Consider the following 15,738-nt stretch of genomic DNA (forward strand, 5'->3'; position numbering starts at 1 on the left):
CGAGGACCAGATGGCGTCACACGTGAATTCTATCAAACCTTTAGAGAAGAGCTAACACCCATCCTTCTCAAACTCTTCCAAAAAATTGCAGAGGAAGGAACACTCCCAAACTCATTCTATGAGGCCATCATCACCCTGATACCAAAACCAGAGAAAGATGTCACAAAAAAAGAAAACTACAGGCCAATATCACTGATGATCATAGATGCAAAAATATTCAACAAAATACTAGCAAACAGAATCCAACAACACATTAAAAGGATCATACACCATGGTCAAGTGGGATTTATCCCGGGGATGCAAGGATTCTTCAATATACACAAATAAATCAATCAATGTGATACACCATATTAACAAATTGAATAAAAACCATATGATCATCTCAATAGATGCAGAAAAAGCTTATGACAAAATTCAACACCCATTTATGATGAAAACTCTCCAGAAAGTGGGCATAAAGGGAAACTACCTCAACATAATAAAGGCCATATATGACAAACTCACAGCAAACATCATTCTCAATGGTGAAAAACTGAAAGCATTTCCTCTAAGATCAGGAACAAGACAAGGATGTCCACTCTTTCCTCTATTATTCAACATAGTTTTGGAAGTCTTAGCCATGGCAATCAGAGAAGAACAAGAAATAAAAGGAATACAAATTGGAAAAGAAGAAGTAAAACTGCTACTGTTTGCAGATGACATACTATACATAGAGAATCCTAAAGATGCCACCAGAAAACTACTAGAGCTAATCAATGAATTTGGTAAAGTTGCAGGATACAAAATTAATGCACAGAAATCTCTTGTATTCCTATACACTAACAATGAAAAATCTGAAAGAGAAATTAAGGAAACACTCCGATTTACCATTGCAACAAAAAGAATAAAATACGTAGGAATAAACCTACCTAGGGAGACAAAAGACCTGTATGCAGAAAACTATAAGACACTGATGAAGGAATTAAAGATGATACAAACAGATGAGGAGATATACCATGTTCTTGGATTGGAAGAATCAATATTGTGAAAATGACTCTACTACCCAAGGCAATCTACAGATTCAATGCAATCCCTATCAAATTACCAATGGCATTTTTTACAGAACTACAACAAAAAATCTTAAAATTTATATGGAGACACAAAAGACCCCGAATAGACAAAGCAGTCTTGAGGGAAAAAAATGGAGCTGGAGGAATCAGACTCCCTGACTTCGGAGTATACTGCAAAGCCACAGTAATCAAGACAATATGGTACTGGCACAAAAAAGAAATATAGTTCAATGGAACAGGACAGAAAACCCAGAGACAAACCCACACATCTATGGTCAACTAATCTATGACAAAGGAGACAAGGCTATACAATGGAGAAAAGACAGTCTCTTCAATAAGTGGTGCTGGGAAAACTGGACAGCTACATGTAAAAGGATGAAATTAAAACACTCCCTAACACCATACACAAAAATAAACTCAAAATGGATTTGAGACCTAAATGTAAGATCGGACAATGTAAAACTCTTAGAGGAAAACATAGGAAGAACACTCTTTGCCATAAATCACAGCAAGATCTTTTTTGATCCACCTCCTAGAGTAATGGAAATAAAAACAAAAATAAACAAATGGGACCTAATAAAACTTAAAAGCTTTTGCAAAGCAAAGGAAACTACAAACAAGACAAAATGACAACCCTCAGAAAGGGGGAAAATATTTGCAAATGAATCAACGGACAAAGGATTAATCTCCAAAATATATAAACTGCTCATGCAGCTCAATATTAAAAAAACAGACAACCCAATCAAAAAATGGGCAGAAGACCTAAATAGGCATTTCTCCAAAGAAGACATATAAATGGCCAAGAGGCAAATGAAAAGCTGCTCAACATCACTAATCATTAGAGAACTGCAAATCAAAACTACAGTGAGGTATTACCTCACACCAGTTAGAACGGGCATCATCAGAAAATCTACAAACAACAAATGCTGGAGAGGGTGTGGAGAAAAGGGAACCCTCTCGCACTGTTGGTGGGAATGTAAATTGATACAGCCACTATGGAGAACAGTATGCAGGTTCCTTCAAAAACTAAAAATAGAACTACCATATGACCCAGCAATCCTACTACTGGGCATATACCCAGAGGAAACCATAATTCAAATAGACACATGCACCCCAATGTTCACTGCAGCACTATTTACAATAGCCAGGTCATGGAAGCAACCTAAATGCCCATCGACAGACAAATGGATAAAGAAGCTGTGGTACATACATACAATGGAATATTAGTAAGCCATAAAAAGGAATGAAATTGGGTCATTTGTAGAGACGTGGATGGATCTAGAGACTGTCATACAGAGTGAAGTAAGTCAGAAAGAGAAAAACAAATATCGTATATTAATGCATATATGTGGAACCTAGAAAAATGGTACAGGTGAACCAGTTTGCAGGGCAGAAACTGAGACACAGATGTAGAGAACAAATGTACGGACACCAAGGGGGGAAAGCGGCGGCGGGGGTGGTGGTGGTGGTGGTGTGATGAATTGGATGATTGGGATTGACATGTATACACTGATGTGTATAAAATGGATGACTAATAAGAACCTGCTGTATAAAAAAATAAATGAAATTTTAAAATTAAAAAAAAAAGTCATTCGTGACTTAGAGTGTCAAATAAACATCAATAATATAGATTATGATGCCAAATCCTCTCAGCTTCTATCGAAAAGCAATTATATTAAAATGTTCTACCCTCCTAAATGTTTTAGTCCTTATATTACTGAGATTTTGTGTACTTAAAATCTATATTATCAACTAAATCAAGAAAAGCATTTTGGAATGCCCTATTTAATTGGGTGGAACGCTATCCTTCGGGCCAAAGAGAAGGCAAGGCACTGTAGCAGTTAAGAGCATTGGCTATGTGCCAGGCTAAGTCTGAATCTTAGTTCTGCCATTTAAGTTTTAAATAACCTCTCTGTGTCTCAGTTATCTTATCCGTAAAAATGGAGATGATAATGAGCATTAAGTAACTAAATGAGTTGATATTTACCAGACAAAGCAAATACTATAAGCGATCGCTCTCATTTTTATTAATAAAATTATTGCTGCTAAAAAAAAAAAGAAGCCACTCGGGGAACCGCCGGGCGGCCTCTGGTGGCGCCTGCCCACCTGCACACAGGCTGCTGCCCCTTCAAATCAGCAGGGAGCCTCGCCTGCCTCAGCTCCTGGGCCCCACTCTCTTCAACCACCCAGTGGGAACGAAAGTCAGGTCCTGGACACTCGTGTGAATGATGCGTTTGCGGAAACAGAAGGAGAGGATGAGCAGCGAACGCATCAGGGAACCCGGTCTGCCGGGCCGGCGGCGCCTTCTCTCCCTCTGGCCTTCGGGCAGCAGTTTCCTGCTCTAAGCACACCATCCCCCCACCCCCCCTTCCCACCCCAGAGTGAGTGAGCACCGCCTGGTAGAAGAGCAGGCGGGGTCAGACGCTGGGGATGGAACAGACTGTGGATCAGCAGAGGCGGGGAGGCCCCCAGAGGCCTGGCGGGCGCTGGGAGGACGCTGGGTGGTCCAGGTCGGGTGCACGAGGCCCGGGCCAGGGTCCCGGCTGCAGGCCGTGCCGAGTTAGAAAAACAAATTAGAGATAAACTGAATATTAATGGTTGATTCGCTAAGTAGCCCATCGTCGCTCTGCTCTGTCTGGACTTTTAAATCCTCCTAATTAACCTATTAATCTAAGCGGATGGGGAGCTGCCGAGTCCCAGTTGGCACAGAGGCCCCTCGGCGCTCCTCCACCCTGGGCTTTTGCTCCTGAAGTCACGCCTGATTTCTGGGCACCTGCTCACATTACCAAGTGCTCTGGGAACGTTAACACATGCCAAGGCCCTCAGTTCCTCCCGAGCTCTGCTGGTCGAGGGGGGACGCCGGAGCCCACGGGGCCGGGAGGCTGATCAGTGCTGCCCCCTAGCGGACGGTGGCGAAGGAAGAAGCCGGGGATGTTGGACGGAGAGGGCAGAATCCGATCCCACTGGAGGCACGTAAAGAGAGTTTATGAAACAAAACTCCCGACTCCGGGAGGACCAGATGCTTGCTCGTGAGCTGAGTGAAGTGCAGGGCCCTGCAGGGGACACTGAGCCTCAGGCGGGGAGACCGTGTGATGTATGACACTGGGTCTGCAGGGCGTCCCCGTCAGACACTGAGCCTGGGAAACGCTGGGCTGCATTCCTACACCATCGCTTCATCAAAAAGACAAGGGAATGCAGAGAAAGCACCGGTGTGGCGGTGTATATACATGTGTAAGCGTGTGAGAGAGACAGACAGGAAGTTCCCACCCGCCCCCCAACCCGGGGAGACCCTCCTACCCGGGGAGACCCTCACACGGTGACTGTCCTGATCCCCAAGTGGCTAGGAGCCCCCAGGGCTGTCTTGGACACGTGGGAAGGGACGCTTTGAGTGGGCAGAGTGAACGGGTAGTTTTAAACGTGGGCTTTATTATTATTCAGGCACAATGAGGGCAGCAGAGTCTCTGGTCGTCACAGTTCTCAAGAGGAGGGGACATGCCTCACCCTGCAGGGCCTCACAGGGAAGCAGCAGAGTCAGTCAGGGAGCAGAGGAAGCCAGGGAAATCGTGGGCAACAGCCTCTATTGTGGTTTCCGTGGCAGGAAAGGGCGAGCAGACTTAGGACCGGCCAGTCTGAGTAATGCCCGTGGGCTCTGGGCACAGGGCTGCCCCCGTTGCCTGGCCCTGGCCCGGGTGAGGAGGGCAGGGGACAGTGGCCTGAGTGTGGGAACCTGCAGCGGAGGCTGTCTTGAGTGTGAAAGGCGTGCCCACGGGCAAAGCCTTCACTGTCTCCAGGGATTAGCTCGCCCTGGGGGGCCATCCCTCCAGAGTCAGGAAAGCCCAGGATGTCAGCTTAGTAGAAACACAGAAAATAAAAAGGCCTGATGAGTGACTAAAGGCTGCACAAATCCCCTCCAGTGGGCAGGCATGCGGGAAGGGAGGAGTCCCACAAGGCACAGAACCCAACCCAACAAAGACCTGTCCTTGGCCTGCATCCTGTGAGACCACCGCACGCACTCACGCAAGGGACAAGCTCTTATGGTCATGTGAGTGCAGGACACATAAACCCAAAGTTCCTGGGCAGTTCCATTACACACTGAATTTTCCAGGAATACAACCACTTTAAAACCCAGTGGGAGATTATTTGATGAGGAAGTAATTCATCATTTCAGGAAACCACATCCCATCATGGGTGTGATGCCGGCTCGCTGTCTGAGTCTGCGGGGCAGCGCAGCTGTAGCTACGGGACAGCCCGTGACCCACAATACGTGTTAGAGCTGAGACGCTTCCAACAAACTTGGAACCAAATGCCCTTAAAGTTAGCATAGTTTCATGAATGCGCTAAATGTTACTAATAAAGGTTTTCTGAAAACTATTTTACGTTACTGTCATTATATATATATATATATATATATATATATATATATATATAGCATCATAGCACAATAAGAAATCCATTGTATAAAAATTACACATTCAAATGATTCATAGGGAGGCTTCCTGTTAGATTTCAATCTTATTCTGATGCTGTTCCCAGGCATCTCCCCGTGTCTTCTCCATGAACCCTCTTCATTACTGTTCTTTTGTCCAGTCCACGCTCCATTTCCTGATGCTGACTACAGAATATGATAACCAAAGTCTAAAAATCTAGAGTCTGAGTGGAGGCCCTGACATGGGGTGTAATTATAAGACGGATGTATCTGCCGTTTCATCATTACCAGCCCCGTGAGATGACACAGGGAATTATCTGATCGTACACTTTTAAATAAGACCCAGATCATTTACCAAAATATCATTCTTTTATCCAGTCCATTTGTGTCTAATTTTTCCTACTTTAATTAAAGTTATTTCCATCTTTATCATATACAAGTGAGTCTTATCTGTCATTACTTACCTGAATATTAGCTTTATTCTACTCTCTATCTTTATCTCCTCTGTTTCTTTTACTTGTAGTACCAAATGCTTTCTGATCATTTTTCTTCCCTTAAACATATAAACTTACTCCGAGCATCCGAGTACCTACCTCATTTTGTGTTTTAATAAAGTCATGGCTGAGCATTGAGAATTCGTATATTATTTCATTACAAATTACTATTTCTTTCTCTTTTATATTACAGTTAAGACATTACACTAATTTTTAAATCATCTGCAGGTATCACGTGTGCAGGTAGGCTTTATTATCTGTGAATTTCATCTCAAGAGAGTCAAGGGTGTGTTACAAAATATTTGTCTTAAAAAGAGCAAACTGAGTCAGGGAACACTTAGAAATTGTAATTACTACTTATGGATCTGAGAGCCCACTGATATTTCCTAGCAATTTTATTTTTTGTTATTATTGGCAGACTTTGTCAAAGTTGAAAATAAATACTCTGTGTTATTTAAGGATATATAAATTACCAACTGCAATTGTTCTTTTAACTTTTGAAACAGAAGAATCAGGAATTTCATGATTAAAAAAAAGGAGAAATATTTATTGCCATCTTTGGCCGACTCTGTGTCTTTTTGTTTTTATACCTGTGTTACAACGATCTCGGAGTTTTGATCTTTGATTTTGGAATAGACTCTGGTCTTCCTATCTAGCCAGTAGTTCAACCACCCAGAGTGGCCCCCAACCCGATGCCAGCAAACCCCGGACCAGCGTGGCCCTCGTGGCCTCGGTCCTTCCAAAAGATAAGCAAATTGGGCTCTTAGGTCTCCTGGCCCCTCAAGGAAGACAGCTTTCCCTTCCCTTCTGAGCCCCAAGTTGACCTGATTTACCTTTCAGAGAAAAATAAAATGCTCTCTAGAAACCACCAGCTTGGCTGATAGTTTGCTGACTCACATGATAAGGGATGACTCAGCGCTTCCTCACCAACCAGCATTCCCCCCATCGCTCAGCTTTTCTGGGCCAACTTCCCCTCCTCCATGAGCTCGCCCAAGCTCCTTTTCTTCCCCTGAAACATGATCTACAAAGTGGGACTTCTGAGCACCAGACACCTCCCTCAAGGGTTCAGTCTTTTTTTTTTTAACTATCGTAAAGTACATATCACACAAGTTACCGCCTTAACCATGTTTAAGCAAACAATTCAGGAATGTGAAGTACATTCACACTGTTGTGTAACCACCTCCAGAACTGCTTTCACCTTGTACCATCCCACCTCCCCCTCCTCCAGCCTCTAGTGACCCCCATTCTACTTTCTGTCTCCATGATTTGGCTACTGCAGGTATGTCACTCAGCAATCTCCAGAGAAACAGAATCAAGAAGACATATATACATACGTGTGTGTGTGTGTGTGTCCATAGACAGAAGTTTACTATGACACATTGAGCTCATGCAATCATGGAGGCTGAGAAGTCCCACCATCTGCCGTCTGCAAGCTGGAGGCCCAGGAGAGCCAGTGGTGCAGTTCTAGTCCAAACCCAAAGGCCTGAGAACCAGGGCAGGCTGCTAGTACAAATCCTGGTCTGAGTCTGAAGGCCCAAGGCACATCAGCATCCAAGGACAGGAGAAGGGAGATGCTCCAGCTTAAGCACAGGGAAAATTCACTCTTCCTGTGCCTTTCTGTTCTATTCAGACCCTGGGTAGCTTGGGGGATGCCCACCCATATTGCTGAGGGCCATTTGCTTTACTCATTCCAATCTCTTCTGGAAACACCTTCACAGACATACCCAGCATCATGTTTCACTTGCTATCTGGGCATCTTTTAGTCCAGTCAAGTTGACACATAAAATTAACCATCACACTAGGTATTTCATATAAGTAGAATCATACAGAATTTATCTCTTTGTAACTGTTTATTTCACTTAGCATATAATATCTTCAAGGTTCATTCACCTTGTAGCAAGTGTTAGAATTTCCTTCTTTTTTAAGGCTGAATGACATTCCATTGCATGTATAGACCACACTTTATTTACACATTCATTCAGCGATAGACACCTGGGTTGCTTCCACGTTCTGGTCACTGTGAACAACATTGCTATGGACGTGGATGCCCCAATATCTCTCTGAGACCCTGCTTTAGATTCTTTCAGGCTCAGTGCTTTGGGTGTTTGCTGCTCTTGCAAGAAGCCTCTTCTGGTGGCAGCATCTCTCTGGTCTGTCCTGCCCCTGAGCTTTCTCCACCAACTCCCAGACCCCGTTCTCCAGGGCATCTTCTGGAAAGTCGTGGTCACATCACTTCTCCACCCTCCACCCACTCATCAAACCTCCCCTCCCTCGAGGCAGTGATTGGGGAACTGGGCATAGCCTACGGCCAGGTGATTGATTCCCAGTGTCCAGAGCTGCCAGAAGCAGCAAAACTTAGAAAATTAACGAAAACCTCATTCTGAGGAGATCTGGAGGTCCAAACAAGAAGGACCACATCTCTCTACAAGCCCCACATGCAAACTCATCATTGGAGCAGGAAGCAGAGCCAGCAGGTGCGGGGACGGGCACAGATGGGGATGAGAGGAGAGGGGGAACACACACGTGAGTTTTCAGGAGCCGGGCGGGAGCGCCGAGCAGACAGGACCAGCTCAAAACCGGTGGATCTCAGCGCACATGCGCGGTCCATCTCGCCTCCAGGGTACATCATCACCTTTCGAAAGACACCTGCTCACAGCACGTCCACATTTCACTCAAGGGTCTGTTCTTTCAGTTCCTCCGGGAAGACAGAACCAAGCCTCTCAGAGTTTTTAAAGGAAGAATGGGAAGAAAGAGCATTTCCTCGACAAAACCACTGGAGTAAACTCTCGGCCAACACCAGGCTGCTTTGCTCCAAAAGCATGCCTCTCTCCCTTCTATGCTGTTGTATGCACCACCACCCCGCCAATCTTTTCCTCTTCTTAAATTATTTAGCATTCTGAGAAAACAAAACAAAAAACAAAACATAGAGTCAATTTTTACAGTCTATCTCCTGCACTAGTTATTGTCATTTTTATCATAGAAAAGAAAAAAATTGTCTTCTAGGTATGTGCAAATCTATGCTCTTGCGTGCTCATTAAACCTTTTTATAAATTCACTAAATTTAAACTTTAGTTTTTAATAAATAATTGGTTCAAGTTATTTGCTAGGATTTCCACTGAGATATTATGTTTTTAAACTTTGACCTGAGAATTTCAATTTTCTTTCATAACTTTGCAAAGCATATTGTCATTTTTCTTTGGATACTTTAAAATATTAATTTAAATTCTTATAATGAAAGCTAGTGATTTTTATTGCTTATGTCCTTGGCATGATGTTTTGAAAGGCCTTCCCTCTGTTTAAAATCATACTTTTCCTATTTCTTCATTATTTTTAATGCTGATTATTTTGATGAATTTATGAATGAGCAAAACGTTTTCTCCCTAATAGATTGACTGAATTATGTATCTTTTCTCCTCTATTAAAAATGCCAACTTTGATTCAAGGTCAGCATCACGGGGGCATGAGATGCTCCCTCTGTCCACCCCCTTCAATGTGCAACTCGTAAAACACCCGCGACTCAGCAAAGGTTCTTCTGCCCATTACACCGGGACCCTGGAGAGACTCTCACACCTGCCTGTCTGAAGGTACAGAGGAGGCGGGGCCTGCGATCCCCGTCCCCACTGGAGCCATGACAGCTGAGCCCACAGCCCGGAGAACCACAGCACCTGGGAGGTGGGGCACAGGACCCCAGGCTCGCAGCACAGAGGCGCCCACAGCCACAGGATGGGGCCAACAACCCCAGGCCTTCCAGCCACGGTGGCACTCATGACTCCAGCCACCCTGTCTGACAACCCCAGACCTGGGGGAGACGCCTGCCACCCCGGCCCCTCCCTGCTCCCCCTCACCATGCCAGGGCAGCAATGCCCTGACCCAGGCCACCTGGGATGCAGGGGAGGCGTCCTCCAACCTGGTGCCCTCCCGTGGCAATGCCAGTGACAGAGGGAACCGGGACTCCAGAGGCGCAAAGAGCAGGAACAAGGGCAGTGGGGACACCTCTGTCACAGGCCGTGGACAGGTGGGAAGTTCTGAGTCCCAAATGCAGCCGGAGGCCGCTCGGGTAAGAGAAACCAAAAACTTGAGCTACAGCACCACCTACTGAAAAACCAAAAAAGGGCCTCTAATCACCAATCTGTTGAACTGTTAGAATCAAAGTTAAAAAATGTTTTACCAAAATAAGAAAGGTGTTCACTACTTCAAGCCAGCAGAGGAGAAATTCATCCAGCTCTACAAAAAACCATAACATGACAGCACAGAGAGAAAAGTGACAATTCTCCAGAAATCAAACTTAAAGTCACAGAAGTTTGTGATCTAACTGATAGAGAATTCAAAATAGCTGTCAAGAAGAAACTCCATGGGCTGTAAGAAAACTCAGAAAGTCAGTTTAATGAGCTCAGGAATAAAATTAATGAACAGAAGTAATACTTTGCCAAAGAGATTGAAACTCTAAAAAAGAACCAAACAGAAATTCTGGAGCTGAGGAACTCAATAAATGCAAGGAAGAATGCAATAGAAAGCTCTGGAAATAGAGCAGACCATATGGAAGAATTACTGAGCCCAAAGATAAAAATCTAGAAATGATTCAGGTAGAAGAGGAGAGGGAACTAAGATTCTTTAAAAAATAAAAAAAATTTAGGACTTCTCTGGTGGTCCAGTAGCTAAGACTCTGCACTTCCACTGCAGGGGACGCGGGTTCAATCCCTGGTGGGAGAACTAAGATCCCACATGCCGTGGAGTAGCTAAGCCCATGCGCCACAACTACTGACCCTGTGCTCTAGAGCCCGTGAGCCACAACTACTGAGCCCACATGCCACAACTACTGAGCCCACACGCCACAACTACTGAGGCTGCGCTCTAGGGCCTGTGTTCTGCAACTGCTGAGCCCACATGCCACAACTACTGAAGCCTGCACACCTAGGGCCCGTGCTCTGCAGCAAGAGAAGCCACCACAATGAGAAGCCCGTGCACCGCAACGAAGAGCAGCCCCCGCTCACCACAACTAGAGAAAGCCCATGCGCAGCAACGAGTACCCAACACAACCAAAAATTAATTAATTAATTAATTAATTAAATTTAAAAAAAATAAAAATAAAATAAAACACATCCTATCAACTCCCTTTCTGATGTCTTATTTAAAGAATAAATAATTATCCTAATGTTCACATACATCGGTTCAAACTGTTTTTTAAGTTGATTTTGTCATCTTATAAAGTGCAGAATTCTTACCAGGAATCAAGTTGTTCTAGTGCCATCCACATAAGAAGTAAAGGCCTGAATCAAAGAGAATCATCCAGCAAACCCAGCCAAATGTCATGCCCACTAGTTCCAGAGACCGGTACACATTATCCTACTGAATCCCTGGAAGGAAGAGTAAGGTCAGAGTCAGAGCTGCTCACCCTCTTTCGGGCAGACTTTGGTGAGGTGAATTCATCAGTCCTGGAGGCAAAGCTGAGTGCAACTAAAACAAAAGGCAGGTCAAGGCCATGGGCCCTGTACCTCCTATGAAATGTTAGCTTCATCTCACCCTGATTCAAGGACAGCAGGTGGGTGACCATTATCAATGCCTGAATACCTAACATTTTAAAAAGTTTAAAGTTTGCTTTACTTATATCTATATACTATCTATATAGTATATATATATATATATATATATACTATATATATTACTTATATTACTTGCTTAACTAAAACAATCTATATTTAGGGAAAATAAGCATGTTTAAAAAAAAGATGACGGCTCCTTGAGAACCCAAACTCTAAATTATACTATTCTTCTCGCTCTTGGAAAACATATAAACAGGATATATAGGATCTGCAATAGGAAAAAAGCATTCTCTTATTACAATATGTTTGCAAGTTATTGCTGGATTAAAATATCATTTGTTTTAAGAAAAATATTCATCTTTCTCAATTTTCCTATGGTACTAACCTAGAACTCGATAAAATAAATGTTTTAACATTGTGTACTTGTAGGAATTTGGTCCAAAATATTCAAAGGATCTAACAGTGACCATTTTTCTGCCATATCCTTATGATCCAATTTTGTTTAAAAATCAGTTTGAAGAATTCAGGATAGGTCATTTCCGGATTACTCATCTGTTTTAATACATTTTTAGTGTAGTATAGTTCAGAACAGTTCAACATGTTTTACAGAAAAGTCGGAGAATTTCAAGACTGGCACAAATTAATGAGCTAATGTAATGCTATCTGGAGTTCAGTTTCATATATGGCATATATTTTCCCTGTGTTTTCAAAAACACACCACAAAAAACTATGTAAACATCTAAGAAATATATGTCTGTTCTGGTCTAGGCTTTTAGTTGACAAAATCTCAATATAAGTGAAAAACATTGCCAACAAAATTTTTTTAAATTATTGTAGGCTGAATTAATAGGAATAAAATACAGAGAAAAGAGGGGAGATAATTGTTCTCTGCTCTATGCTGGTTAGATCTCCTTCTGGATCATGGCTTCAAGAAGGATCCAGAAACCCTGGAGGTGAAGTTGACAGCTGAAGATATATAAACAGCTATCATGTGAAAGAGGAGGTTAGAAAGAGAAACCAGGAACACTGGGCAGGAAATCCAGGAAGACAGACTGCAGCTCAATAACAGTCTAAGAGACGAGACCCTGCAGGACCCGTTCAGGGGAGAATTCCGAGGGTCACTAATTGACCAAGTGTGTTTCAGGGGTGTCATGAGGAAGCCCCAGGCACTGGCTGGGCAGCCGACCTGGAGCACAGGAGGCCAGGATTGTCCTTGTTCCTAAAACCAGGGTAACTGGATGGAGGGAGGGGTTTACATCAGCTAAACCAACGCCAGGATCTCCTTCCAAACCTTCTGCTTTGTAACTAACACTCTCTACTGTATCGCTTGCAACACGATAACTAAATTTCCAAAAACCTGAGTCACTTTTTTAAAAACTGCATCCTCTTACCTGCCTCTTGCCCTTCCAGGTATGTAACCAAAAATACTCCTCGTCCAAAGGCAGTTGTGGAGAGGAGGTACTGCTTGCAGATCGAGGGGCAGAAGAGAAAAACTGCAAGTTAGTGCTCGATTGGGCCATAGGAAGTCCACAGCCCTAAGTTCAAATAATGACACCACTGCACATTCAGGGTCTTAATGATGCCAAACGATCGCTCCAGGCGATGACTCCACATCTGAGCCCAAGACTGGGCCGTGCATCAGCCTGTTCTGAAAAGCGTGATAACAAGCCAGTTTTTAATGTTAAAAGGAATTCTCTCTCTTTACTGCAGTGCTTGAAGTGTCATAAATCCAATGCACGGTACACACAAATGTATAACACAAAACAGTGGCAAATGGAATAGAGCAACTTACTATGCATTTTTTATTAAGTGAATGCCCTGGAGCACACTGCAGGCAGGCTGATGGAGACTGCACACGAGAAGAGGGCGCATTGGAGGAAAATGTGATTTCATTTCCAGCAGCGAGGTCTGGTGTTTAAAAAAAAGAAAGCTCATTGGAAAAGTATCTTACGTTTAAAAATATAATGTACCAGAGTTAGGTTCTTTATTTGCTAGAAACCATTTCAACATGTAAAAAGGAAATCAGACTTTGTAGACATAAAAACTTAAACCTAAAGATTGAAATAAAAAACAAAACACATCCGCTGAAATTCAGGCCGGGTGGTCAGTGGCTCTTTTTCTATACGTAAGGAATACCTGGTGGGGGCACTGAGTGGTCCCAGTTGTTTTCATTATTCTGAAAACATCCAATTAACACACAAAATTACTGACATAAACTAACCCAAACTGGATAACATACTGATGAATACCATGCAAATCTAGGCATAGGAGCCGAGCTGTGGAAACCAGGGCAGACTGAAGGGTTTACTGATGCTGGAGAAGAGTAATTTGGCTTTCATGGAAGCATTTTGCCCCGAGGCCCGAAATGAGCAGAGACCTTCACCCCACCCACACCAGTGAGTCTGGCTGGGCTGTCAGGACCGGGTGACCTCTGAAGGCCTCAGGGGACCCCTGGCAACCCTGGGCGGCTTTTTCCTAATAACTGAAGTATAGCTGACTTACGAGTTCTGTTAGTCCAAGTGAACAACATAGTGATTTGATGTTTTCATAGATTATCTTCCACATAAAGTTCCAATAAAATAGTGGCTATATTCCCTGCCCTGCACGTCACATCCTCGGAACATTTATTTCATACCTAGTACTTTGCACCTCTTGCTCCCTACCCTATCGTGCCCCTCCCTCCACACCTCCCTCATACCCACTAGTTTGCTCTCTGTATCTGTGAGTCGGCTTCTGTTCTGCTATATTTGGTCATTTGCTGGATATTTTAGATTCCGCCTTTAAGTGAAAACACACAGCAACTGTCTCTCTCTGTCGGACTTCTCCCACCCGGTCCCACCCCGGATTCTCCCTCAGGGACTCCAACCACACTCCCCACAGGGTGGCATGAGGACCTGCCCTGCCCTTGAGCTCAGGGATGTTTACGTGACGACAGGGCTGTGACGCAGGCCCTGACACGTGGCTCCACCTTCCCTTCCAGTGTGCTGTGTGTCCCCGCTGTGTGTCCCAGTGCTGTGTACTGTGTGTCCCCGAGGTGTGTCCCAGTGCTATGTACTGTGTGTCCCTGCTGTGTGTCCCAGTGCTGTCCTTACTGTGTGTCCCTGCTGTGTGTCCCAGTGCTGTGTACTGTGTCCCTGCTGTGTGTCCCAGTGCTGTGTACTGTGTGTCCCTGCTGTGTGTCCCAGTGCTGTGTGCTGTGTGTCCCTGCTGTGTGTCCCAGTGCTGTGTACTGTGTGTCCCCGAGGTGTGTCCCAGTGCTGTGTACTGTGTGTCCCCAAGGTGTGTCCCAGTGCTGTGTACTGTGTGTCCCCAAGGTGTGTCCCAGTGCTGTGTACTGTGTGTCCCTGCTGTGTGTCCCAGTGCTGTGTACTGTGTGTCCCTGCTGTGTGTCCCAGTGCTGTGTACTGTGTGTCCCTAAGGTGTGTCCCAGTGCTGTGTACTGTGTGTCCCTGCTGTGTGTCCCAGTGCTGTGTACAGTGTGTCCCTGCTGTGTGTCCCAGTGCTGTGTACAGTGTGTCCCTGCTGTGTGTCCCAGTGCTGTGTACTGTGTGTCCCTGCTGTGTGTCCCAGTGCTGTGTGCCATGTGTCCCTGCTGTGTGTCCCAGTGCTGTGTACCGTGTGTCCCTGCTGTGTGTCCCAGTGCTGTGTACCGTGTCCCTGATGTGTGTCCCAGTGCTGTGTACCATGTGTCCCTGCTGTGTGTCCCAGTGCTGTGTACCGTGTTTCCCTGCTGTGTGTCCCAGTGCTGTGTACCGTGTGTCCCTGTTGTGTGTGCCAGTGCTGTGTACCGTGTGTCCCTGCTGTGTGTCCCAGTGCTGTGTACTGTGTGTCCCTGCTGTGTGTCCCAGTGCTGTGTACCGTGTGTCCCTGCTGTGTGTCCCAGTGCTGTGTACTGTGTGTCCCTGCTGTGTGTCCCAGTGCTGTGTACCGTGTGTCCCTGCTGTGTGTCCCAGTGCTGTGTGCTGTGTGTCCCTGCTGTGTGTCCCAGTGCTGTGTACTGTGTGTCCCTGCTGTGTGTCCCAGTGTGTGTACTGTGTGTCCCTGCTGTGTGTCCCAGTGCTGTGTACTGTGTGTCCCCAAGGTGTGTCCCAGTACTGTGTACTGTGTCCCAGTGCTGCGTACTGTGTCCCTGCTGTGTGTCCCAGTGCTGTCCTTGCTGTGTGTCCCAGTGCTGACCCTACTGTGTGTGCCAGTGTTGTGTACTGTGTCCCTACTGTGTGTCCTAGTGC

General features: G+C 44.9%; 1 protein-coding gene across 1 annotated transcript in view; it reads right to left on the reverse strand.

Annotated features, from left to right (window-relative positions):
• Positions 1 to 15,738, reverse strand: part of ABCA13 (ATP binding cassette subfamily A member 13) — a 273,722-nt gene that overhangs the window by 208,178 nt on the left and 49,806 nt on the right. Inside the window, 2 exon segments of the mRNA XM_057549669.1 lie at positions 11,192 to 11,323; positions 12,901 to 12,970. Coding sequence (XP_057405652.1) covers positions 11,192 to 11,323; positions 12,901 to 12,970 — 202 coding nt within the window.

This window comes from Balaenoptera acutorostrata, chromosome 7 (genome assembly GCF_949987535.1).
Source record: "Balaenoptera acutorostrata chromosome 7, mBalAcu1.1, whole genome shotgun sequence".
NCBI classification, from domain to species: domain Eukaryota; kingdom Metazoa; phylum Chordata; class Mammalia; order Artiodactyla; family Balaenopteridae; genus Balaenoptera; species Balaenoptera acutorostrata.